This window comes from Vulpes lagopus, chromosome 10 (genome assembly GCF_018345385.1).
Source record: "Vulpes lagopus strain Blue_001 chromosome 10, ASM1834538v1, whole genome shotgun sequence".
Taxonomy (NCBI): Eukaryota; Metazoa; Chordata; class Mammalia; order Carnivora; family Canidae; genus Vulpes; species Vulpes lagopus.
Window position 1 is genome coordinate 96,451,930 of NC_054833.1, and position 24,077 is coordinate 96,476,006.

The 24,077-nt window shown below is 42.0% G+C and overlaps 1 protein-coding gene across 4 annotated transcripts in view; it reads right to left on the reverse strand.

Annotated features, from left to right (window-relative positions):
- Window positions 1-16,221: 16,221 nt before the first annotated feature.
- Window positions 16,222-24,077, reverse strand: part of HSD17B2 (hydroxysteroid 17-beta dehydrogenase 2) — an 80,946-nt gene continuing 73,090 nt past the window's right edge. Inside the window, exons 3-4 of one of the 4 annotated variants that reach the window (XM_041769835.1) lie at window positions 22,292-22,429; window positions 16,223-16,873 (exon numbers count right to left, since the gene is read on the reverse strand). In XM_041769835.1, the coding sequence (XP_041625769.1) occupies window positions 16,530-16,873; window positions 22,292-22,429 (482 nt within the window). In that variant the 3' untranslated portion in view covers window positions 16,223-16,529. Of the gene's footprint in view, window positions 16,874-22,291; window positions 22,430-24,077 lie in introns of all 4 variants that reach the window. The other 3 variants (XM_041769833.1, XM_041769832.1, XM_041769834.1) reach the window with 3 other exon arrangements.

Below are 24,077 nucleotides of genomic sequence, written 5' to 3' on the forward strand. Positions count from 1 at the left end.
CCCACTCTGGTTCTAACCCCACACTCCTCATGCAAGGATTTTTTTTTTTTTTTTAAGATTTTTATTTATTTATTCATGAGAGACACACAGAGAGAGGCAGAGACACAGGCAGAGAGAGAAGCAGGCTCCATTCAGGGAGCCCAATGCGGGACTTGATCCTGGGACTCGATCCTGGGACTCCAGGATCATGCCCTGGGCCGAAGGCAGGCACTAAACCACTGAACCACCCAGGGATCCACCCCACCCCCACCCCATGTAAGGATTTATTAAAAAATAGGTGTTTCATAGATAACTGGAATGAAAATTTTCTATTTACCCAACCTCGCATGAACATATTTAGTGACTCCTCTGAGAATCTATGTAACACCTATTGGACTCCTCAGAGATTTTGCAAGATCATTCTGTCTGCAGGCATATATTCACAAACTCAAAATCTTCAAGCCCCAAGAATAATAAAGTAGAATACACTGTTTTCCCCCAGGAGGTCTTAAATATAAAACCTATAGTTTGTGATGAACCACTTGCTCCCTTCTTATTTAATCCAGGTACCAAATTCTACTCATTTCTGTCAGATGTAAGATGCAAAAGCATCTGAGGCTGGTTCTTCCCAGAAATGAACTCCAGGACCCGCCACATCTGTAAGATCTGGCTGGGGAAATTGGCAGGCAGAGCGTTAAAAGGGACAAATAGCTGCCTCTGATAAAATACAAGACAGACATAAATGACAGAAAGAACTGTTGAGTTATGTAGCACAGTTTGGAGGATGTTGAGAGCCAGGCTAGCCTTTCCTAGCAAGCAAAGGGTTGTCAAAATAAGAACTACAGAGATCAAATGTGGAGTGTTGTCAGTAAAATTCGGTCTCAGGATAAATTTTGAAGTAAGCTGTCCAGGTCGGGTACAGCTCTAAAATTCTTTTTTGACTTTGATATGTCAGAAGACATCAGGAGAGTGTGTCTCTTAGACTTTATTAAAAGAGAGATTTCCAGAATCTTAAGGGCACTGCCACTAAGTTTGGTTGTAGTTTGTCTAGTAGCAATATGGAACTGAAATACCAACTTTAGAACATTTGCCAGTCTTACGCACAAGTATGGCATCTCGGCGTTTATTTGCATTTCTCTGGCTGCCACTACATTTGAGAAGCTTTTTTTAAATACCTATAATTCCCTCTGCCACCCCCCATCCTGCCCTTGTAAGTTGGATGGCAAGATTGGGAAGGAGGAAAAAAAGTTTCTCTGAATTAACCAAGAGAAATCCGTCATATGGGATAAATGACAATGTAGATATTGCTGGAGAGAAATTTCAAGGGAAGAAAATAATGCCAGAATGTTAGGTTGCTAGCTGGCCCATCCCTCCATAGGACTGTGATAACATTGTAGCCACCTTCAGAAGAATTGCTCAACAGATTATGGTCTGGATCCCCTTGATTCTGAAAAGTTGACATCTGGATTTTTAGAAATTACAGGCCAAGTGGCCAAGTGTGCAATTCTAAGGTTGCTACTATTGTCTCTACCAAAAGTGATAGGAGCACCTGAACTCCTCCAGCAGGAATCCAGCAAGTCCCACTGGATCAGAAGCCTCAATGGAAAAAGGAAGGCTGGAACATTTATCTTCATGTTGAGGCAGAGATAGTTGTGTGATAGCAGAGGGCTTCAAAACAGCCTCCAAAACTCAGGAATTGACACCAATTTTCAAATGAGAAGTATTTCCAAATTTTATACCTGAGAGCAGGAGAGCAGAAGAGCAGAACAAAGAAATGCCTGAAGTCTTCCTGAGCTTGCTTCACATGGATGCAGAGATCACAAAAAAAACAAGGTCACTAAGTAGATACCAATGATTTCAAAGGTGGGAAGAAGTAAAAATTAGGAAGCTAAGAAAAGCTTACTTATGAATATGAATTATGCACACCAGAAGCTTATTGGCTTTAATACTTCAAAGTGTTAGAATTAGGGGCACCTGGCTGGCTCAGCTGATGGAGAATGCAACTCTTGATCTCAAGGTTGTGGCAATTACCTAAAAATAAAAAATAAATAAGAATTAGTGTGATCTTATTCCCCAAACTCCCAATTCATTTTAAATCAACTCTGAGTATAAAAATTCTAATATAAACTCAACTCTTCATTTCCTTGGTGAAGGAATAAACGTTCTCCTTCCTAAGAAAGGAAGGGAGGAGGAAAAATGGAAAGTTCCTTCTTCACTGAACTTCCCCAATAAGGGTCCTAGGAAGAAATTAGCTTCAAGCTGAAGAGTTTAAAAGTTTGGGACCAACTCTTGACTGTACAGCTCTCCTTTGTTTCAACACTCTGGTCAATCACTAAGATGAATCCTCTTTCGTCAGAGGTACAGGAGCTCGCCCCACTTCAGTTACCTGTAGTAAGTGGCAGTCCAGAAGCAGATGATCCTCTTGACATATGGTCAGAAGGTCAATAGGAGCCCAGTGCTATGCTCCAGTGCCTCTCCTCACTTCATCGTGTGGGCACGTCGGCTCATGTCACGACGAGAAGGGTAAGTTCAGCAGGAGGCCAGCAGGCAAAGGAAAGACTCCCTCTATCAGCAGGAGTAATTTTCATGGACTGTTTCACAGGTTGCTGTTGCAGAATGGAGACACTGTAAGGGATGTATGGTACTCAGGAACTCACCAGGTCTCATCTTGGTGACCCCATGTTCAGGGAAAACAACAAATGGGAGTTGTGTGCACCATTACCTCGCAAGGGCCTGGTAACCAAAGGTTTGCAGTTTTCAGAGAGGAAGCTCTGAGTTGCCTCACTGGAAAAGCAACTGAGACCTCTAGAAGCTCTGCCAAGTGACCAAGGACTCTAGAATAGTGGTAGAGGAGGGAAATAATGCAGCAAGGACTGTGATTTGTCTCACTCATCCTCCGACTGTAAGCTTTTATTTTTCACATGGTGACTTGCCACCACCTTGAAGAAGCACTGACAGGATGGAGAGAATTAATGTGGAGTGCAAGCAGGTATGAGTGGTGTAAGCAGTGTCTGTGCTGGAGCAGACACTCCGGCCCTACCCATTTTCTTTACATCTCCAGCCAACTGAATCCACTTCTCTGTGGGACTTTACTGAGGTTATGGGAAAATGCTCTCCCGTGTTCTGCCTGGGCACAGCACACTGGGAGTGCCAGAGATTTTGCGGCTCCTGGGAGCAGCCTCAATCCAGCCCTGATCAGAGTTGGTATCAAAACACCCCACCACCACTAAGGAGGGGCCATCTGGAGGTATGGGTTTAACACCATTTTGGAGAATCTCCCCAGCAGTTGCCTTCACCGATGTGTTTGATCACCTAATTGGCTGTTTCCTTTCTCTGTTTCCTTTCTCATCACTCCCCTACAGGAGTTTCCTGCATCTCCAAAGTAAACTGCCTGCACTTGAATCCACATCCAAGGGTCTGCTTCTAGGGAACTCAAATTAAGATAGTATCTCTGGAAAAAAAAAAAAAGATCGTATCTCTAAGCCCAGCATTTAAACAAGTGTTATCCGGCCTTAATGCGCTTCGTTCAGCCCCAGGGCCTGATCCTGGAGACCCAGGATGGAGTCCCACGTCAGGCTTCCTGCATGGAGCCTGCTTCTCCCTCTGCCTGTGTCTCTGCTTCGCTCTCTCTCTGTGTCTCATGAATAAATAATCTTTTTAAAAAATAAAAGAAGAGGTCAAAAAAATTTTATCCAATAAAAGACTAAAGAAGAGAAAAATAAAAACTGTATGGCAATTGCATAGGATAGACAAGCAGATCAATGGAATAGAAGAGAGTCCAGGAATAGATCCATATTATCCAATTATTATGGCCAGTAACTTTTTTATATAGATAATAACAGCAATTCAGTGGAGAAGGTAAAGTCTCCAACAAATGGTATAGGACAGGGACAAAAGTGAATCTTGATTCCTACTCTCACCAGTGTGGGCTAAACAGGTGCATTCATTTCTCAAAATTCATTGAACCGTATACTTGAGGGGTGTGTGTGTGTTTATCATACATAAAACCTCAATTTCTAAAAGCTCTGTTAGAAATGATTACATCTAATTTCTCTTCAACATTTGTTCTCAGCCCAAATGTCTTCCAAAACCACTCTAAACTTGGCACCTTTAGCATTCTGATTACTAACAACTTAGAAAAGGTAAAGTGTTATCCAGCCAAGATTCCTCATCTCCCTGCTCTACGACCTTCCCCCATCTCTCACACTCACTCTTCTATCCTTGTTGAGCCCCTTCCTTCTACATGCTTCCAGCATCTTGCTCCACCCATTCTCTCCTTGTCTACCCAATCCCAGTGACCTCATTCTCTTTCACTAGAAATGCCTGCTAGGCTGCCTAATGCAAGCCATTGAGGATGGCAAGGCAAGAGGTAAGAGCAGCCACTCCTGGTTGTTAGTTTGGGCTTTAGAAACTAGACTTGCTTGCCCTGCCTTCTGGTGGTAGTCTTCTCAGAGTCTATGTGGTTATTCCTTACCTGATAAATTGCTGTTCAGGATCCAAAAATCATTTTTGCTGCCCCCTGAGCAGAAGACCATGCAGGGAGGTAGAGTCAAAGCTGATTGCTACATTTTTCTTCTCCAGTTGCTACTTGCTCATCCTCTTGAGTCTGACACTACCTGGGGCATTCCAAGATGCAATCCAAGGAAGGGATGATGGAAACTATCCTTGGAGGCTATAAAGCTGGGCAAGGCTGACATGCATGCTTATGCAGCTTGTGCATTTCACACCATACCTTGCTGAGACAGTAAGACTGGTGTGATAATCAGCCTTCAGACCCCTTACCAAGCTATGAATCCTTGGGACTGTTTATCTGGCAGACAATGTTAAATTGTTTACTAATTTGTAAAAGGCCCCTTTTGATAGAAGCTAGTATCCATCCTGAAACTTAGCCTGGGGAAGACAGGAAGGGACATTAGCTTTGGCTGGATTCAGAGTCCTAAGGTCCTAGAAGGCAGTGGCAAAGTTTTACAGGCTTCTCTGAGTAGGTCTGAAGGAAGGCAGCCTAAAAGCATGAGCCAGTTTTCATTGAGGCCTTTTATCCCACCTGCAGCAACAGTGTAAAATCAGTCACAGCTCTTGTGCCCAAGTTCCATCATCCACTCACCCCTTGTTGGTCCTTTGCCAACTGGTTTGTGTCTTGGTGTTTCAAAACCAATTCCCGGATGAAACGGATTCTGTAACTTGTCACCTCAGACCAAAACACAGGCTCCTCCCTGTGGTCCAGGGCTTGTAAACCTGGGTACTGAGCCCCAACATTGGGGCCGACTTTAAGATCAAGCTCAGCAGCATCATTTGTCCCCAACAGCTGCCAGATGGGGACTTGTCACTTCTCAAGACTCTAGGAGCAGCAGACATCTGAGTTAGAGAAGACTTTAGCAGCCTACAATGTCAGGGGAGAGCTATTACCTTCTTACACTTCCTGGGGCCCACTGTCAAGGCGTTATTCTTTGTGGGCTTCTTTTCAGAAGAGTCACTGATGGTTGGCGTAGTGGATGGAGCCCTGGTACCAAACAGCTAAAATCAAGAATCTTTTGCTATTGGTGTTTGGAGCTCCCTAGGTACTCACACTTAATAGTACTGATCACACATTCCCATCAAACAACCATTTGTTGAGTTGCCGCATGTGTGTCTTCCCCATCATACTGTCATTTCCCAGGACAGCAGGAATCTATCTGACTTGTTTCCCCTGATAATCCAATTGATATGTCCCCCAGTGCCTAGTACCATGCCTGACACAAGGTAGGAGCTCAGGAAAAACTTGAGTGGGAGAAGGAACTGCTAATGCCATGGATGAGCGATGAAAGAGAAAAGGTAGGGTTTGATATTGAATCAGGACCCCCTCCTGCTAACAGTGTGGGTTGGGTAGATAAAGTCGACTGGGCAGATCAGAGAAGGCAGAGCAGCCAGGAGTCACAGAGCAGAAATCTTTGGGCTCCAATTGGAGTGTGTGAAATAGATAATGTATGAAATGCTTCTTCCCTTAGACCTTACTTTGTCTGATATTAGTATAGCTACACCAAGTTACTTTTGATTAGTATGTGCAAGGATTTTTTTTTAAGGATTTTTTTTTAATCTTCTTGCCTTCAATCATAGGTTGTTTCTCATACCAATGCTCTCTCATTTTCAGTGTCTTTGTGGACACTGACAAAGAAGTCCAAGGAAAGTCTTGATATATTCCTGTCTACCACACAGTGAGTTCTGGGAAGACAAGGGCTGTCTTCATTATTCTGGACCCACTCTTACCTCCCACAGCTGTTCACCCAGTGTTGTTGCTTCAGAATCTAGAGGTGGAGTTGTCTCCCATACTTCAATAAGGCAGGAATTTCATTATTGGTTAACAATGCAGAAATCACAGGACACCAAGACAGAAAGATGAGCCACATCTTCCCCTTTTCCTTTACTGCATACAAATCATGACGCCAGGTATTACCTTCTCAGATTCTGGTTTCTGCCTCCGTGTGTTTTTCTTCAATTGTCCATTCATAGCTGTCTTTAGAGGTAAAATCTTCTGTCCCTGTTATTATTTCACTCAGGACAGAAATAAAATACCAAAACGACACTGAATTAGTGTCCTTTTGGCCTTGTTTGAAACATGGGTGAACCATCTTTTCCCCCAATGCTGCATAGCATTTATGTCAAGTAAATTTTTAAGAAGGAAATTTTGACAATTTAAACACTGCATAATTATAAGAAAGAACAAAGGACATGGACACACTGCTTAAGTCTTCTCTCTTAATAAAGATGGACATGTTTTTATTAGAAGAGCAACATAGGATCTGCTATAGCTCACTTAGGAAACTCATTACACAGTAATATGAGAAGGTCTCATGATCCTACTGGGAGAGACACTTTCTGACAGCTTCCAATGGGCTTCAATGAAGCTTGACATACCATAGGTAACACTGGATGATTATTTCTCCTCCTGGTCCTAATCTTTCCATTTCTCTTGATTACAATAGATCCGCTTACTAGATGGATGGACCATACATCTCTGTAAGTCCACTAGCAGAACCCATCATAACTAAAAACTAATTCCCCATCCCTTTCCAAGTTCTTCACACATTTCGCATGCAACTTTATCCTCAATGCAGCCAAAACAACCCATCAACATGAGATAAAAAGCCCTGAAGCCTTGGAGCTTATCTATGAAATCACAACTTAGGAAGGACAAGTGAACTTCTGTCTAGGATGGGGGAAAAATTAGCTCCCGTTGACCTCAAATTTTCTTTGCCCTCTCACTTTCCTTCAATGAGAGATGGTATTTATTTAAGTCTTTCTTTGTGGCTAAGCCAGAGGTTTTGCTGATTCTCTGGTTCTCCACTGGCCCTCTCATTGAGTTAAATAAAACTCTGATGTGTGTTCATTGGGTATTTGTATGAGATTTTTAACATCTTCTGAAAATTATTCCTTGCTGTAGAAGGAGGACAGGGGTGGCATGGAAGTTGTGAGTCCTATATTTCTGGCCTGGAGTCCAGAGGAGGAGAGGGATTTGAGGAAGTTACCTATATAGGCTTGCATTCTCCAGATCATCCTAGATTCTCTGTCTGCAGGGGAGCCCACTTTCCAGGTAGAGATGAACATATGCATTATCAGTGTCCTGCTCGGGCTACCTAGTTATCTAGGGGTAGAGATCTTACTGCCTTTCAACAGCAGAGATTTTAGTGGCCTAGCGAAACCCCATCAACATTAAGTTAGGAAGCAATATATTACCTCAAGCCCAAGCCCGCTTTGCACGGCATCATCTTTCATTCCTTCACACAATGTGCATATTCTAGCTCCCCACCTTCATTATCATAGCACCCTATAATTAGTATGGGTAGCAGTATGGAGTAATAATAACTAATATTTATTGTGTGCCTACTATTTCCCAGGGAGATTCTAAGTACTTAATACGGATTAAATTACTTACTTAATACTATAACCACTCTATGAGATAAGTACCATTGATAACAACCCTCTCCATGTACATATCAAAGTATGGAGGCACTAGAAAAATCAAGTATCTTCTCTAAGATCTCAGAGCTCATCGGTGACAGAACTGAGATTTGAACCTCAAAGGAATTTATGTTCTCAACCACTGTGTGATGGTTCGTTTCACAAATTAGAAGTTGGACAAATTCGGCTTAAGAAGCTCAATCCTTAAAAAAAAATAAAAAATAAAAATAAAAAAAAAATAAAAAAAATAAAAAAAAAAGAAGCTCAATCCTTGGGATGATGAAAAAGTCTGGAAATGGATGGAGGTGTTGGTTGCACCACATTGTGAATGTTACTGAATATCACTAAATTGTATACTTAAAAATGGTTAAAATGATGTTTTATATTATATATATATATATTTTTTTTAAGATTTTATTTATCTGTTTGAGAGAGAGAGGGATTGGAGGGGGATGGAGGGAGAGGGAGAGGAAAAGAATCTCAAGCAGATTCTCCACTAAGTGTGGACCCTGACTCAGGGCTTGATCTCATGACCCTGAGATCATAACCTGAGCTGAAGCCAAGAGTCAGACGCTCAACAGACTGAGCCACCCAAGTACCCCGATATTGTGTATATTTTACCACAATTTAAAAACAAAACAAAACTCAGTCTTACTACATAATAGCTTTGATGTGTTACTTTAAGCAAGTTCACCTTGTAAGCCTAGTTTCGTATCTAAAAAATGGAGATGAGGAGTACTTCATCTCCTCACGCTCAGGGCATGATCCTGTGGTCCTGGGATTGAGGCTCACATCAGGCTACCTGTGGGGAGACTGCTTCTTCCTCTGCCTATGTCTCTGCCTCTCTCTGTGTGTCTTTCATGAATAAATAAATATTTTAATAAATAAATAATAATTTAATAAATAAATAAATAAATAAATAAATAAATAAATAAATAAATAAAATGATAATAGTACATATGTCACAGGGTTACTGTAAGGATTTAATTGGTTCCTGGCACATAGCAAGTCATAAATGATTGTTAGCTTAAAAAAAAAGAGAAGACAATAGGGATTCTTATCATTGTCCATTAAGATTCCCTCATGCCCTTGTGGGGGGAGGAGCATTAGTCAATTGACATTGAAAGTCCCCATTTGGATCAGAATGTTCCTAAAGTCCTGGGTATTAAAACATGGAGCCATACTGGCCTGCCCCTCTCCTGACCTCCACCTGGAAAGGACACACCAATGTGACTTATGTCCATGGCAAATGCACTCCCATGGAAAGGAGAACTAAACAACTTCTGTTACTGTTTACTTCTGTTACTGTTCATCTGTGCCCATGTGAAATGCCAGGCACTGGCTAAATCCTTTGCATAATTATCCGGTTTAATCATCACAACAACTGCATGAGATTAACCTTACCACTGCCCCTATATTTGGAGTAAAAAGAAAAAAAAAAAAACAAGATGCAGAGAAGTTAAACAGCTTGTGTAAGGTCATTCAGCTATTGAACAGCAGACTCAAGATTTGAACCCAAGGGGCAGCCCAGATGGCTCAGTGGTTTAGTGCCACCTTCAGCCCAGGGTCTGATCCTGGAGACCCAGGATGGAGTCCCACGTCGGGCTCCCTGCATGAAGCCTGCTTCTCCCTCTGCCTGTGTCTCTGCCTCTCTCTCTCTCTCTCTCTCTCTCTCTCTCTCTGTCTCTCATGAATAAATAAATAAAATCTTAAAAAAAATCTTAAAAAAAAAAGTTTTGAACGCAAGAGTGTGTTTTAGTCAGTTTTGGGCTGCTATAACAAACACCAGATGCTGAGTGACTTAAATGGCAAACATTTATTTCTCATAGTTCTGAAGGCTAAGAAGACCAACAGCAAGGTGCTGGCAGATCCTATGACTAGAGAAAGTCTGCTTCCTGGTTTGCAGATGGCTATCTTCTTGTATCTTTACATGATGAGAGAGAAAAGCAAGTTCTCTCCTTTCTCTTCCTATAAAGGTACAAATACCATCACAAGGGCTCCACCCTGATAACCTAATTACATCCCAAAACTCTACCTAATACTATCATACTGGGGATTAGTATTTCAACATAGGAATTTTGAGGGGACACATACCACTCATAACCCTGTGCAACTCCAAAATGCCCACAGCATACCACCTGGCCACTCAGGCACCAAGAATGTGACATGTTTGAAGCAATATTAACCAGTATTCCAAACATGAAACAAAAACAAATCACTGTGCAGGGGGAGGAGAAAGTGGTCCTTTGATCTTAAAGCAAAGAAAGACTAGTAAAGCCACGAGCTCTTTGTAAAAGCCTCTCTGGAAAAGGGATCCCTCCGAAATTCTCTTCCTTTCATCTCTCCCAACCTGGCCCCTTACATCACAGCCCAAAGCCTTCTATCTGGGGATTCTAAAAGATGTTTCTCAGTAGAAACCAAAAAGAAGAGATGGAAATCCAGAACCTGCCTAAAGCCCCATCCTACTGCCATTGTGCAAGTGCGAGAGAGCCCTAGACAGAGCAGGAGAGGTGGAGAGGACTAAGCATAGTGTACAGGGAAAACACTCGTGCCATCCTTCTGTAAAGGGTGCATATCCTTTTTGGTGCCATTCGCCTTGAGGACCCGTGAAGATGTGGAGCTGTGTATTGAGAGTGGGTCTTTGAAAACACTGCGGTAATGAGGAGGACACAGAAGAGGATGTAAATTAGAATGCTTATGGTTGCAAGCAACAGAATCTGAGTTCTGTCTTTTTAAAAAGTTTATTTGTTTGTTTATTAATTTCACATAATCAAGGGAAGGTTGGAGGACCAGGCTTGAAAAATTGATTAACAGGACCAAATGTCTCCAAAAGGCTAAGCAACAGGAAACACAACTATCATTGTAGGAGACAGTCACCATCACTCTTCACATGCCTCAATTAACAGTCCATGTCCTAGGAAGCTCATAACATATGTTCATTATACCCAAATCCTAGAGGCTGAGAAGTGGGCAGAGGTAGGATTTAGATCTTCCGGCTTCTGTAGTTGGAGGAAAGCATTGCTTTCCACCAACATCTCACATATGGGGAATGGCTTCCAATAGGAAGGTAATTACATACTGGGCAACATCTGCCCCCTGCCCCCCAAAAAAATCCAACGTTAGGGGATCCCTGGGTGGCTCAGTGGTTTAGTGCCTGCCTTTGGCCCAGGGCACAATCCTGGAGTCCTGGGATCAAGTCCCGCGTCCGGCTCCCGACATGGAGCCTGCTTCTCCCTCCTCCTGTGTCTCTGCCTCTCTCTCTCTCTCTCTATCATGAATAAATGAATCTTTAAAAAAAAATCCAACGTTACAATAGCAATGACATGTATTGGTCATTAGACCAATAGACCTCTGATGATTTTCCAGAACTGTTTTTGCTATTTACCATGGGTATTCAAGATGAAAGTGTGAATTTTGTGTTTATCAATGAAATTTTTTTGTGCAAACATGTCTTACCTAGAAATTGTACCCAGAACAAAATATACTGTGTTTCAAGTTAGGACCTACTTTCTATGGAATTCATTTTGAATAGTCAGGAGAGAAAACAGAGGACAATGCCAAAGAGAATGGTTATATTATACACATCAGTGGATCATTACCTAGTATGAAAATAGGAAGAAGCACAGAAAATAGAGCTAAACAGGTAAAATTTGCAGGGTCACTGGGCAACATCTGGTTGCAAGCAACAGAATCTGCGTTCTGTCTTTTTAAAAAGTTTATTTGTTTGTTTATTAATTTCACATAATCATCACATAAACATCCTGAGCATGAATGGAATAATCTGAAAGTGAAATAATTTAGGACAAAAGCCTTGAGTTTGCTGTATGCTTATTAATCTTCCTGTTTCCCATGGTAAGCTGAGATTCTCACTTTAGTCATCTCTATATTTTGCAATATGGTAAAAATGTTTTATGATGAACCAGGACAGAATGTCTTATCACTTAGACACAATGTACCTTACACTGTTATCCTAGCCAAACATCATTCCAACAGTTTAGGACTGCCAGTGATCAGCTGAAATATTTGGTTTGCACCATGAGGCTCAGGAAGGATTTTTTCTTTTCACCTTATTCCAGAGGCACCATGCTCACAGACTGTGTAAAAAAAATCTTAAAAAAGAAAAAACTTAAAAGAAATTTTAATAGAAAAATTGCTTTTCTGTAGGAGAGGGCCACTAAATGGGAATACCCACTCTGTCTCATTTTCCTTAGTCTCATCAATTTCTCTCTCCCCTAGAACACTGTAACCACACCTATTTTCTCTGTCAAGCATTATTTTCCTTGTTTTTCACTGAACTCTTCCCTAGAGAGTGTATTTGTTAGGAATTAATTCTGTTGCAAAAGAGAGAAAGCCAACTTGAAATAGTTTAAAGGAAATGTATTGGCTCACCCAACTTGGAAATCAATCTGAATGGCAGATCTACAGGTGTAGTTAGATTGAGAGGCTCAAACTTTGTTATTAGACCTTGGTTTTTCTTCATCATTCTGCTCCATTTTTCTCTATACTGGCTTCATTGTTGGTGGGCTCTTGGTAGGGTCTAGAAAGCTTCAGTTAACATGGATACCCTTTTCTTCCCATTGCCTTAGCAATTCTTCCACTATTGGGAGCCATGACTGGTTCTTCTTGGGTCAGGAGTCTACCCCTGCACCAATCTCTGGAGCCAAGGATATAAGTTGATTGGCCAGCCTAGGTCACATGACTACCTCTATGGTGGAGAGATAGGGTCTCTTGAATGACAAAATCCCCCAAAAAGGAATACCAAACAGGCAGCAGAGTATGCAAATTAAGACAACAAACATATTGAGGTCTCCCTATATTCAGGCTCCAAATTAGTTTCTAATCTCCCTTCCTTGTGATTCTTATTTCTTGATGTGAATTCTGAGCTGGGAATGAACCAAGACTCAGAAACACCCATCCAGTTCTGCCATGTCATCCCCAAACCTGAGATCCTGGAGGGAAATATTGGGGTACAAAACAAATGGGTAGAGAAGTACTTTATTTTGAGCCCCTCCAGAGCAGTTGTCCTAAGCCCCTGAGTGAACCACTCTGTGTGGTTCACTGGACTGGGGATTTCCACGGAGCAGAAAGTGCCACCACTCCACAGAGCTGTTTGTATGGATTTATTCTTCCTCAGAATTGCACCATCCAGAATAGCATTCCAAAACATGGTCTTTACCACCAATAATGAAACGGATGAAATGTAATGTTCCATTCTAATAATACAGTAAAGTTTATTTGTAGGCACTTATCAGCTCCTCATGTAGTAAAGAAATCATATTTTCACTGAATGTTTTCCAATTTCCTCCTTCTTGCCCTGGGTGTGTTGTAAGGTTCACACACTTTCCTGCTTCCAGCATTGAGAAAATATAGAAAAGGAAGAATTAAAGAGCAGTGGGTGAGATTTTGTATGCAATTTGCGTATGGTGCTGTGTGACCAGGTATTACATGTACATTATATCCTGCCCTTGAGCAGAAGAGCAGAAGTGGGTGGATGAAATACTTTTTGCCAAGAGTCCTGTTGTTAAATCACCTGTTTGTTCACCATGCTGTCAAGTTGTGGACATATTGAAGGCTCCCCTCTGTCATTAACTCTTACCAGTTTCTTAAGGTAAACCAGGGACACCAATACTGGGCAGACATGGGCAGGGCCTGGAGGTGTTTTATATGTAATACTTGTCTCTCTTGTTTTCTGAGAAATTATAAATATTGTGCTAAAATGAAATATGTTTGGGAGTACTTGGCTGGCTCAGTGGGTAGAGCATGTGACTCTTGATCTTGGGGTCATGATTTCAAGCCCCACATTGGGCATGGAGCCTACTTTTAAAAAAAGAAAGAAAAGAAATATATTTTAATGCTTATTGATACTTTCAGGTAACAATCTCTGCTGGTTTAAAACACGGTCTTCCCAATGAACATGCAGTGGCACACAAGATTCTCTCCTCTTCTCCTCTTGTCCTCAGAATCTGGGTTCATAAGGGTTGGTGTATTTGCATCATCTCTACTCGGCTCCCTTGGATTTCTCATCCTTACTTCAGCTGCAAGACTAAGGCTGTCCACCAGGTGGCCTCTACTGCAGCAGATGCCCACCTGCCCCACATGTACCCTGATACTTCATTCTTACTTCTTTCCCCTATTGTCTCCAGGAGCCTGGAGTCTTTTCCAGACCTCCCCACTCCCACCCAGACCCCAGGGAGTCAAGATGGGAGTGGTGGGAAGAGGTTAGCAGTCTTTCTCTAGCTAAATAGACCACCTTGTTGTATACTTCCTTCCCAGGTAACCACAAGGCAATGTGGAAGCCCTCCTGGGGGAAACCAGTTAGGAGCTTCTCTGATCAGGATCCTCAGACTCTTCTGGGTCTGTATTGAGCACCAATACAGGCTTGGGGAGCCCCAAGCCTCATGGAGTTTCCATCAGAACATAAAGCAGGCCCCACACTCAGGTCTTAACCTGATGTCTCCAGCCCACTCCCACCCCCACTGTCCTCAGAGATCTTTCCCCCTCCTTCTGTGGCCAGACTGCTTACTCTGTGGCCTAGAGCAGAGGTTCTCAAATACGGGTATGCATCACCTGGAGGGTTCAGTACAAAACAAGTTGCTAGGCCCACTCCCAGAATTTCCAATTCAGTGCAGTAGAATAAAACTCCCTAGTAATGATAATGGTACATAAATCCCTGGAACCTGTGGCCATGTAACCTTATATGGCAAAAGGGACTTTGCAGATGCAATTCAGTTAAAGATCTTGAGATAAGGAAATTATTCTGGATTATGTGTGGGCCCAGTGCCATCACAAGGGTCCTTATAAAAGGGAAGCAGAGTCAGAGAGGAGACAAAGGAAGCAGAGGTTGGAGAGATGCAGCCACAAGCAAAGGAATGCAGGAGACCTTTGGAAGCTGGAAGAAGCAACAAATGAATTCTCCCCTAGAGCCTCCAGAAGGGATGCAGATTTGCTGACAACTTGATTTTAGCCCTATAGGAGCCATTTCAGAATTCTGACATCCAGAACTATAAAATAATAAATGCATTTTGTTTTAAACTGCTAAGTTTTTCATAATTTGTTACAGGAGCCATGGGAACCTAAAATATGATTGCATTGGCTCCTGAGAATCTGCATTTCTAATCAGTTCTCAGGTGATGCTGATGCTGTGGTCCAGGGATCACTTTGAGAACTGCAGGCTTATAGTGAAACACATAGTCTTCAGTCCTCCTTCAAATTCTGGTTATACAAACCCTTTAATCTCTCAACATCTGAAGTATGCAAATGAAAGCTTTGGCCTTGACAGCTCTTATCTCCAAAAACAATGGAGAACTACTGGGCAGTTGGCATGACTAGCCATTAAAACTTTATCATATCAATACTATCATAACTATTTCTCTCACCATCTTATTATTTTCTTTTGAGGGGAAACTGCAGAGCATTGTCAGTTTATCTATTTCCCTAAAATCTCCAGGACATTGGAACATAGAAAAAGAACCTACAAACCTAGGAAGGAAAGGGGCTAAAGAGAGGTTTGCGATGTCTGGACCTCTGCTTCCCTCATGTCAAACTGCTATTTTTTCTAATTCCTTTTACATCCCCTCTGTTCACCAGCTCCCCCCACTTTTACCTCCCCCTGGTAAACTTGACCCCACCTCTCTTGGTATCTGACCTTGCTCCCTTTGGCTGGCTTCTCCAGGTAATGATGCTGGGTTTTCTATTCTGGGATGCTCAGATGGAGGTAAAATTGATGGCTACTATGGACACCAAACCAGCAACTCATGTGCTGTGGGTCTGCCAAAAGGCCTCTGGGGCCCTGCTTGAGTTGGGAGATCTCATCCTATTATCTCCAGGGCTCCAGGTAGAGGAAAGGAGAGGAGGTGCACAGAGCATTGATTACATACAGGAATTAGTACCTTGTATACAGTAGGTACAGCAGGTTATCAATTCACAGTGAAAAAAATGCCTTTGACTGTGGTCCTGCCCAGTTCCTCCTCCTCTTTTTCCTTCTCTACCTCATTTTTCCCACCGTCTCTTCCTCTTCCTCCTCTCCTGGCAGGCAGTGAGGTCCAACCTGGATTTCAATTCTAACTGCCTTTGCCAGCAATGTGACAATGCACTAACAACTTACCCTCTCTGATCCTTAATTCCTTTACCTGTTACATAGGGGTGGAGATACCTACCTTGGTTCTCGTATGAGAACTGGATGAGAGAATTATCTGAAATGTATCCATGCAGAGTAGGCACTCAATTAATGCCCTTCACGGTGGTCATTTCTACCCACCAGCCTTCTCACCACCAAGTCCTATTCAACCAACAGAATTCACAGGGAACGCAAGGTAGGAAGCCACAGCTTTGTCTACTTTTTTTAAAGTTTTCATTTATTTGAAAGAGAGCGATAACGTGCAGTGGGGAGGGGCAGAGAGAGAGAGAGAGAAGCAGACTCCCCACTGAGGAGGAAGCCTGACTCTGCAGGCTCAATCCCAGGACTGGAGCTCATGACCTGAGCCGAAAGCAGACACCCAACTGACTGAGCCACCCAGGCGCCCCAGGAAACCACAACTTTAATGGGAAGTTCAAGTTTCCCTTTCATTTCAAGACTAACATTTCCCACATATTTGCCCATATGGCTTATTCTTCAGTTAGGGCTGCTTAATGAGTGCTCTGGGCATACTCCCTCTAACTTCACACAATTTTTTGCTAAAATAATCAAATATGCCAGTAGGACTAAAGGAAACAAAGAAGAGCAAACAATAAGCCAATGCCCCCGGTGCATAAAAGGCAAAGGGGCTCTTAGCAGACACGGCATGTCGGATGTCCTGGAGCACAGGGGATATATCCGTGTTGGTTTTTATATTGATTAACTTCAGATAATTCCGTTGCTGGAGGATATAATCCTTGCCATAGTCCTCCTCCACGTCAGAGCTAAGGTGGTCCAGGATGTTCTTTTCCAGCTTACTCCACATTTCACTTGTGCCTGCGATATCTGTGGTATGAGAAGAAGGGAGGCTCAGGTACTGGGGAGGCTAGATCAGCACATCCATCCTCTACCAGGGAAGCAGGCCCCTGTGAATTGGCTTCTGTTGGAAAGGACAGCCATTCCCAAATGCCTTCTTTTTTTTTTTTTTTAATGTGCCTTAAATGGTATTGAGTATATTTTTTCAACATACATACAGAAAAGTTCACACATGACTGACAGGGTTTCCACAAACTGAAGAGCCCATGCAACCAGCTGCAGAACGAGAAGACAAACTGGCTTTGGAGCCCTCACTCCCAGCCCTCTTCCCAGGAGCCACTGTCCCAATTAACAGAACAGATCAGTTTTGCCTGGCTTTGCACATTATGTAAATGAAATCATACATCCCGCTGTGAGAGTCATCCATATACTGTGTGGTCATTCCCACCTCTGCAGTTTCCATTGTTTAAACATGTCATAAACTACTTATCCATTATACTGTGATGGGCATCTGGGTTGTTTCCATTTTGGGACTCTTACAAATAGTGCTGCCACAATTGGGGCACCTGGGTGGCTCAGTGGTTGAGTGCCTGGCTTTGGCTTAGGGCGTGATCCCAGGGTCCTGGGATAGAGTCCCACATCAGGCTCCCCAAAGGCAGCCTGCTTCTCCTTCTGCCTGTGTCTCTGCCTCTCTCTCTATGTCTCTTATGAATAAATAAATAAAATCTCTTTTAAAAAAATAGTGCTGCCACAAACATTCTATTACATTCACTTTCATGATTACTATATACAATATAAAAGGTAATATATACAATATAATATATATTAAAATATATATATGCAGATATATGCAGATACTTATATACATCTACATATAATTTTTATTTGAAAAGTGAAACCTCTTCTATATATAAAATTAAATATACAATATTGACTATCATCTATTTAATAAATATAATTTAAGCAATATATAATAAGTATAATTTAAGTATACATTTAAATTTTAACATATAAATTATATGTGATTAAATATACCAACATTTAATATAGAAGCAATGATTACTTATCATATACAATTTAATTATATATATTTACCTTAAAATATAGTAGCAATGCCTGCTCATTATATAAAATAATGAGATGTATATGCTTTTAAAATTAATCTGCTCCATGGTAACTTACAGTTTTGTGTATCTTTCTATATTCTCTCCTTGTTCATACAAACATATATACACACAGAAGCCTTTGTTTAATTTTATATTACCAAGAACAAACAAAAACCAAAAAGGATCATAGTTGACATGTTTTCCAAAAATTTGCTTCTTTGTTTGCTTAGTAATAAATCAGAGACCTGCCTCCGATAGTCAATGGCTACAGATTTAAACCAGAGCAGCAGAAATTTCCCATTGAACAGCTTTTAGGCAACCACTTCTCTCTGAAAGGACTTTTCAGTCACTCCCAGGCTTCAACATCTCCGTTGACATTGCTATAAATAGCCCTGCACAATACATCCTTTTATATTTCAGCATTTTTTAGTCTACAGGCAGCTCCCACAATGTGGTTACCTGGTCAAAAGGCACCTGCATTTTGAATTTGAATACCTGCCAGATTACTTTCCAGAAAGAATGCAGCACCCCGAGCTCCCTCCTGCAAAGTGTGTGATTGCTCTGGGATTGCTGTGGAATGAGCCTTGGTTCACTAGTTTGGGGGATTCCAGGATCTCAGGTCAGTGAGGGAGCCTAGTTGTGAAATGTAAGCTGGTGACATCCAATTATACTTGCAGAAATGCAAATAGATTTCAATTGCTTAGTTTTTTTCGTGAAGGCACAAGACCACACTTAAAGAATTGATTACCCTAACAATTGCTCTAGAGGCTTCTGGGTCCTGAATGAAATATTCCTCCATTGAACCATTGTTCCTCCAGCTACCTCTCCCTCAGTTTCTTTTCCAGGCTGAGGGATCCCTTTTCTTCTCTACTTCCTCCCTCTCTACACCCCGCATGGACTTTCTAACCACTTCTGTGGGTACCCTGTGCAGAGTCTCCAAAGCTCCCTTTATCGGTGACAAAGCCACCACACTTTTCTCAACCTTCATCTGCCACTTTTGACACCCACCCATCCATCCCCTGCCACTTTGGGGCTATGCACAATGAATCTGTCAGGGTGACCTGGATCCAAACCCCATCTCTGACTCATACTACTCTATGGCTTGGAAAATTTCTTAACTTCTCTGAGACTCAGTTTTCTTCCTACTAGATGGGAATATTATGATACCTATCTCACAGATGAGGATTCAGTGAGATTGTATATGTAAGGTGCTTAAAATCTGCCAATCATGGAATATGTTTTAGCTATTTTTCTTACAAGAACTAAAATATCTGGTATGTCTCCTTGAATGTCTTCAGAAGCTCTCCTTGTCTCCCTGAAGATTCCTACTCTTGTTCTCCCATCCTTAATCTGCCCCAGCTTTGAGCATCATTCTCCAAACTAGAGTCCTCAGCCTTCCCCTCTCTGGCCCTTTGCCTTAAAAGAGCCCATCAGAATCACCTTTAGACTGAGGGCCGCCTGGTATAAAAGAAAGAATGGAGCACTGCACCTATGGATCTGGCTTTCAGATTGCCTACCACCAAAGTGTGTCACATACCCAGACAGGGGTATGTATCACCACCCCACATTAGCATCCTTACCTGGCAAATGATGTCAATTCTTAAACCTATCCCTCAGAGCTGTGGTGAGGATTAAGACATATATGAGAAAGATGGGAGTATAAATTGGAACTATATTTTTAAAAACAGCTTGGGATTACCCAATAAAACTGAAGATAATTAGAGGTGTCTGGGTGGCTCTGTAGTTAAGTGTCTGGCTTTGGCTCAGGTCATGATCCCAGGGTCCTGGGATTCAGTCTCACATCAGTCTCCCTGCAAGGAGCTTGCTTCTCCCTCTGCCTATGTCTCTGCCTCTCTCTGTGTGTCTCAAATGAATGAATGAATGAATAAATATCTTTAAAAAATAATCCTGAAGATAATTAAACTCCGTAATCCAGTCATTCCACTCTTGGGAATGTGTCATCAGTAAATCACCTACATGTACACCGTAGTACATGTCATGTGCCAAAGAGTCCATAGCTGAATCGCTGGTAACTGTCTCAGAATGACCCAAATATTCCATCAATAATAGAAAAATTATAAATTAAAAAAGAAAAATAATAGAAAAATTGTGGCATGCTCACAGAATACCGTATAGCAATGAAAATGAATTAGCTATAGCTACAAACAACATAGATGAATCATGAAAACGTAATGTTGAATGAGAAAAGCCAGACAGAAAAGAACACATGCAGGCTGATTTCATTCAAAGTTCAAAAGCCAGTAAAGCCAAATTCAATTGTTTGGGGATTTATGGATGGACATAACAGTGAAAAGAAAAGCAAATGAACAATTGTTTTCTTACAAAAAGTAAGAAAGTAGGTACATGTCAAGGAAGGGGAGGGCTAGGATTGGAAATGACACTGGAGCTTCTGGGTGCTCACAATGCTTTATTTTTTGATCTGGATGTTGAGTGCATGAGTTTTTATAGTTATTGTTAAACTATGTGTATATAAGATATATTTCTCAATTTTTAAAAATGGGGGAGGGCTCCTGGCTGGCTCAGATAGTGGAGCTCATGACTCTTGATCTCAAGGTTGTAAGTTTGAGCCCCACATTGGATGTAGAAAGTATTTTAAAAATTTTAAAAATCTTTAAAAACAAATAAGTACATTTAAAAAATAAAAATAAGGGGCACCTGGATGGCTCAGTAAGTAGAACATGCAATTCTTGGTCTTGGGTTTGAAAGTTTGAGCCCCACATTAGGTGTAGAGATTACTTAAAAATAAAATCTTTTTTTTTTTAAGATTTTATTTCTTTATTTAGAAAGAGAAAGTGTGTGCGTGCATGCATGCATGAGTGGGGGAGGAGCAGAGGAAGGAGAGAGAATCTCAAGCTGACTTCATGCTGAGCAGGGAGTACCATGCAGGCTTGATCTCAGGACTCTTAGATCATGATCTGAGCTGAAATCAAGAGTTGGACACTTAACTGAGTGTGCCACCCAGGCGCCCCCAAAATAAAATAAATATTAATAATAATATTAAGAGCAACACAATCAGGAAATGATGTATGGAAAGTGACTAGCACTTGAGAAGATCAGGTCCCCCAAAATATCAGCTCTAACAATTTTGGGGACTCCTCAAAACTATAATTAACTGCAGGGTTGCCTTCTGGTCCAAATGGAGTCTTTTGTTCTGTGTTGCAAGTTTTCTTTGGCTGTGTCATCAAATCCTCAACCTTCCTACCAGGTTTCAAGTCAAATTCATCATTTTTGCCTTACATTACCTGTCAGCCAGCTTTCCTCTCTGCCACACCTTCTATCCCAGTGTCTCAGTCTGTCACCTTTGGTATCATCTTTGGCCCACTGTCCCATTCCATCACCTCTGCTCCACACTCCTCCCCGTCCAGGAAGTCTCTAGGTTGGAAACCTCTCTCAAAGCCTCTTCTTTCCCCCATTCCTATGCGATGGTCTAGCCTGACAACCTGAGTGGCCCTGGTTTCTTTCTCTGATTCCCTACCAGAACAACTCCTTGACTGACCCATGCTTCTCCAGGACAACTCTGTGGTACCCAGGCTGCCAAGTGCTTCAAGACAAAAGTTCAGTTTTTCTTTCAGATTTGTTGGTTTTGTTAACTTTTAGACCTCTAGGGTTCTTCTAGTGTGTTAGCAAACCTTCCCAGTTTGTGGTCTTTTATTAGGCATGCTTTTTTTTTTTCTCTAATTTTCTTTTTCTTATTTTTTAAAAAGATTTTATTTATTTATTCATGATAGACATAGAAAGAGAGAGAGAGAGAGGAGAGAGGCAGAGATACAGGCAGAGGGAGAAGCAAACTCCATCCCAGGAGCCTGACGTGGGACTCGATCCCAGGACTCCAGGATCACACCCTGGGCCAAAGGCAGGTGCTAAACTGCTGAGCCACCCAGGGATCCCCCTCTTTTTCATATTTTTTATAGGCATGCTTTTTCACATTTTCACTTAAATCACCAATTAAATGTTTGATGACTCAGAGCTAAGGACCGAGACAGGGGTAGTCTGCATCTGCTCAGAGTTCAGGAATTCAGAGAGGTGAGAGGAGAGGATGGCCATCTCCTTTCAGGGTAGAAAGGGAGTGGGTTATATTTTTCAGAGAAGAGAAGATAGTGTTTGAAAAACATATGACATCAAAACTTAATTCCTTTGTGGAAGAATACAGAAGAGCAACCATATATTGAAGAAACTGGGCCCTGCTCCTTTATTCTTAAAAGAGGCGCATCCATCCCAACCCCTCTTTGGCCAAGCACTGAGGGGTTCAATTTAAACTCTTTCAGAACAAAAGACTCTCAGCATCCCTTTCAAAATGACACTCTTGGGCTTAGACACCTACTTGTTCTGAAGCCTCCAGGCTGGATGACAGAGACTTTAACTCCCCATTTGGAAAGCTCTTGTCTCATTACTGCTGAAAACATGGTCAGAGCCGCCTTGGATGAGCTATAGGCTGCCAGCTTTTCCATTGGGACCCCTGCTATGGAAATAATGAGAGAGAAAAAAAATCAGGTCTGATGTTTTCATTTGTTCATCCACTAAGTATTTAAACAGGACCTACTACATGCCAGGAACTGGAATCAGTGGTGACTAAGGCAGACAAGGGCCTTCTGTACCCAGGTGGGTGCCTATTCTTGGTCACAACCTTGGTCTGGCTTCCTTCGCTTCTGCCTTCTATGCTGCACCATCACAGCTGATCCAATGACAAACCAAGTGTAAAGGTCAATCTATCCTGGCTTCTAAGCTAAACATGATTCAGGCTGGGGCAGATAAAGAGGATCTGCCACAGCCTTGGACCTTCCAGTTTGGCCAACCACTATTCTGAGGTTCTGGGTGGACATATCTGGAGGAAGGGGTGGTCAGCCCAATCTAGCACCTGTAGTTGAACAAATTGGGTCTAATACTTGTCAAAACAAGGAGTAATGCACACCATAGGGAACCATGGGACTTCTTTGTATGAGGAAGTGAGAAAGGGCTTATTCTAGGAGAGCTAGTTAGGGCTGTGGAGATGCTCTTTATTGCACCTGGATCACACTTAGCTTAGAAGCTGGAAGAAACTGATCCTTAACCTGGGTCTATCATTGGACCACATGTGTAGGAGGAGTTATGAAAAGCAGAGGCAAAGGAAGCCAGAGAAGTCAAGTGACCTTAATTGGAATAACAGTCTGCAGATGTAATTAAAGGACAGATCTCAAGATGAGACCATCCTGGATCAGGATGGGCCCTGAATTCAATAATAGGTTTTCTTGTAGGAGACAGAAAAGAAGACACACAGAGAAACAGGAGAACAGACCATGTGAAGATGGAGACAGAGATGGGAGGGATGCTGCCACAAGCCAAGGAATGCTTAGAGCCCCTAGAAGCTGGGATTGTCAAAAACGGTATTCTTCTCTAGAGCCTTTAGAGGGAAGTGGCCCTGCCAACACATTGATTTTAGACTTCTGGCTTCCAGAACTGCGACAGAACAAATTCCTGTTGTTTTATATCATTGTAATTTGTTACAGCAGCCCTAGGAAACGAATACACATGTATTCCTGGTGTTCTTTAACTGGAAGATAATTGAGATTGGGAAGGGCTGAAGACAGGGCTCACAGCATGCAGGGGACCTCGTGGGGAACCCAGGGTGACTAGACCAACAACATTAGGGCTCTCAGCTTTGGTCAAGATTTCTCTAGTCAAAGAAGCAAGCATTGGGTCAATCACTAAACCAATTCAGATACAGCCATGCAATGGAATACAAATCAGCCATTTTAAAAAGTTCATTAAAAGGAATGCACATAAAGGGTACCTGCCTGGCTTTGTTGGTGGAGCATGCAGCTCTTGATCACGAAGTTGTGATTTTGAGCCCCACGTTGAGTTTAGAGATTACTTAAAAATAAAATTTCTTAAAAAAAAAAATAGGGACACCTGGGTGGCTCAGCAGTTGGGTGTCTGCCTTTGGCCCAGGGTGTGATCCTGGAGCCCTGGGATCGAGTCCCACATCGGACTCCCTGCATGGAGGCTGCTTCTCTCTCTGCCTATGTCTCTGCCTCTCTCTCTCTCTCTCTCTCTCTCTCTCTGTGTGTGTGTGTGTGTGTGTGTGTGTGTGTCTCATGAATAAACAATATCTTTAAAAAAAAGAATAAACT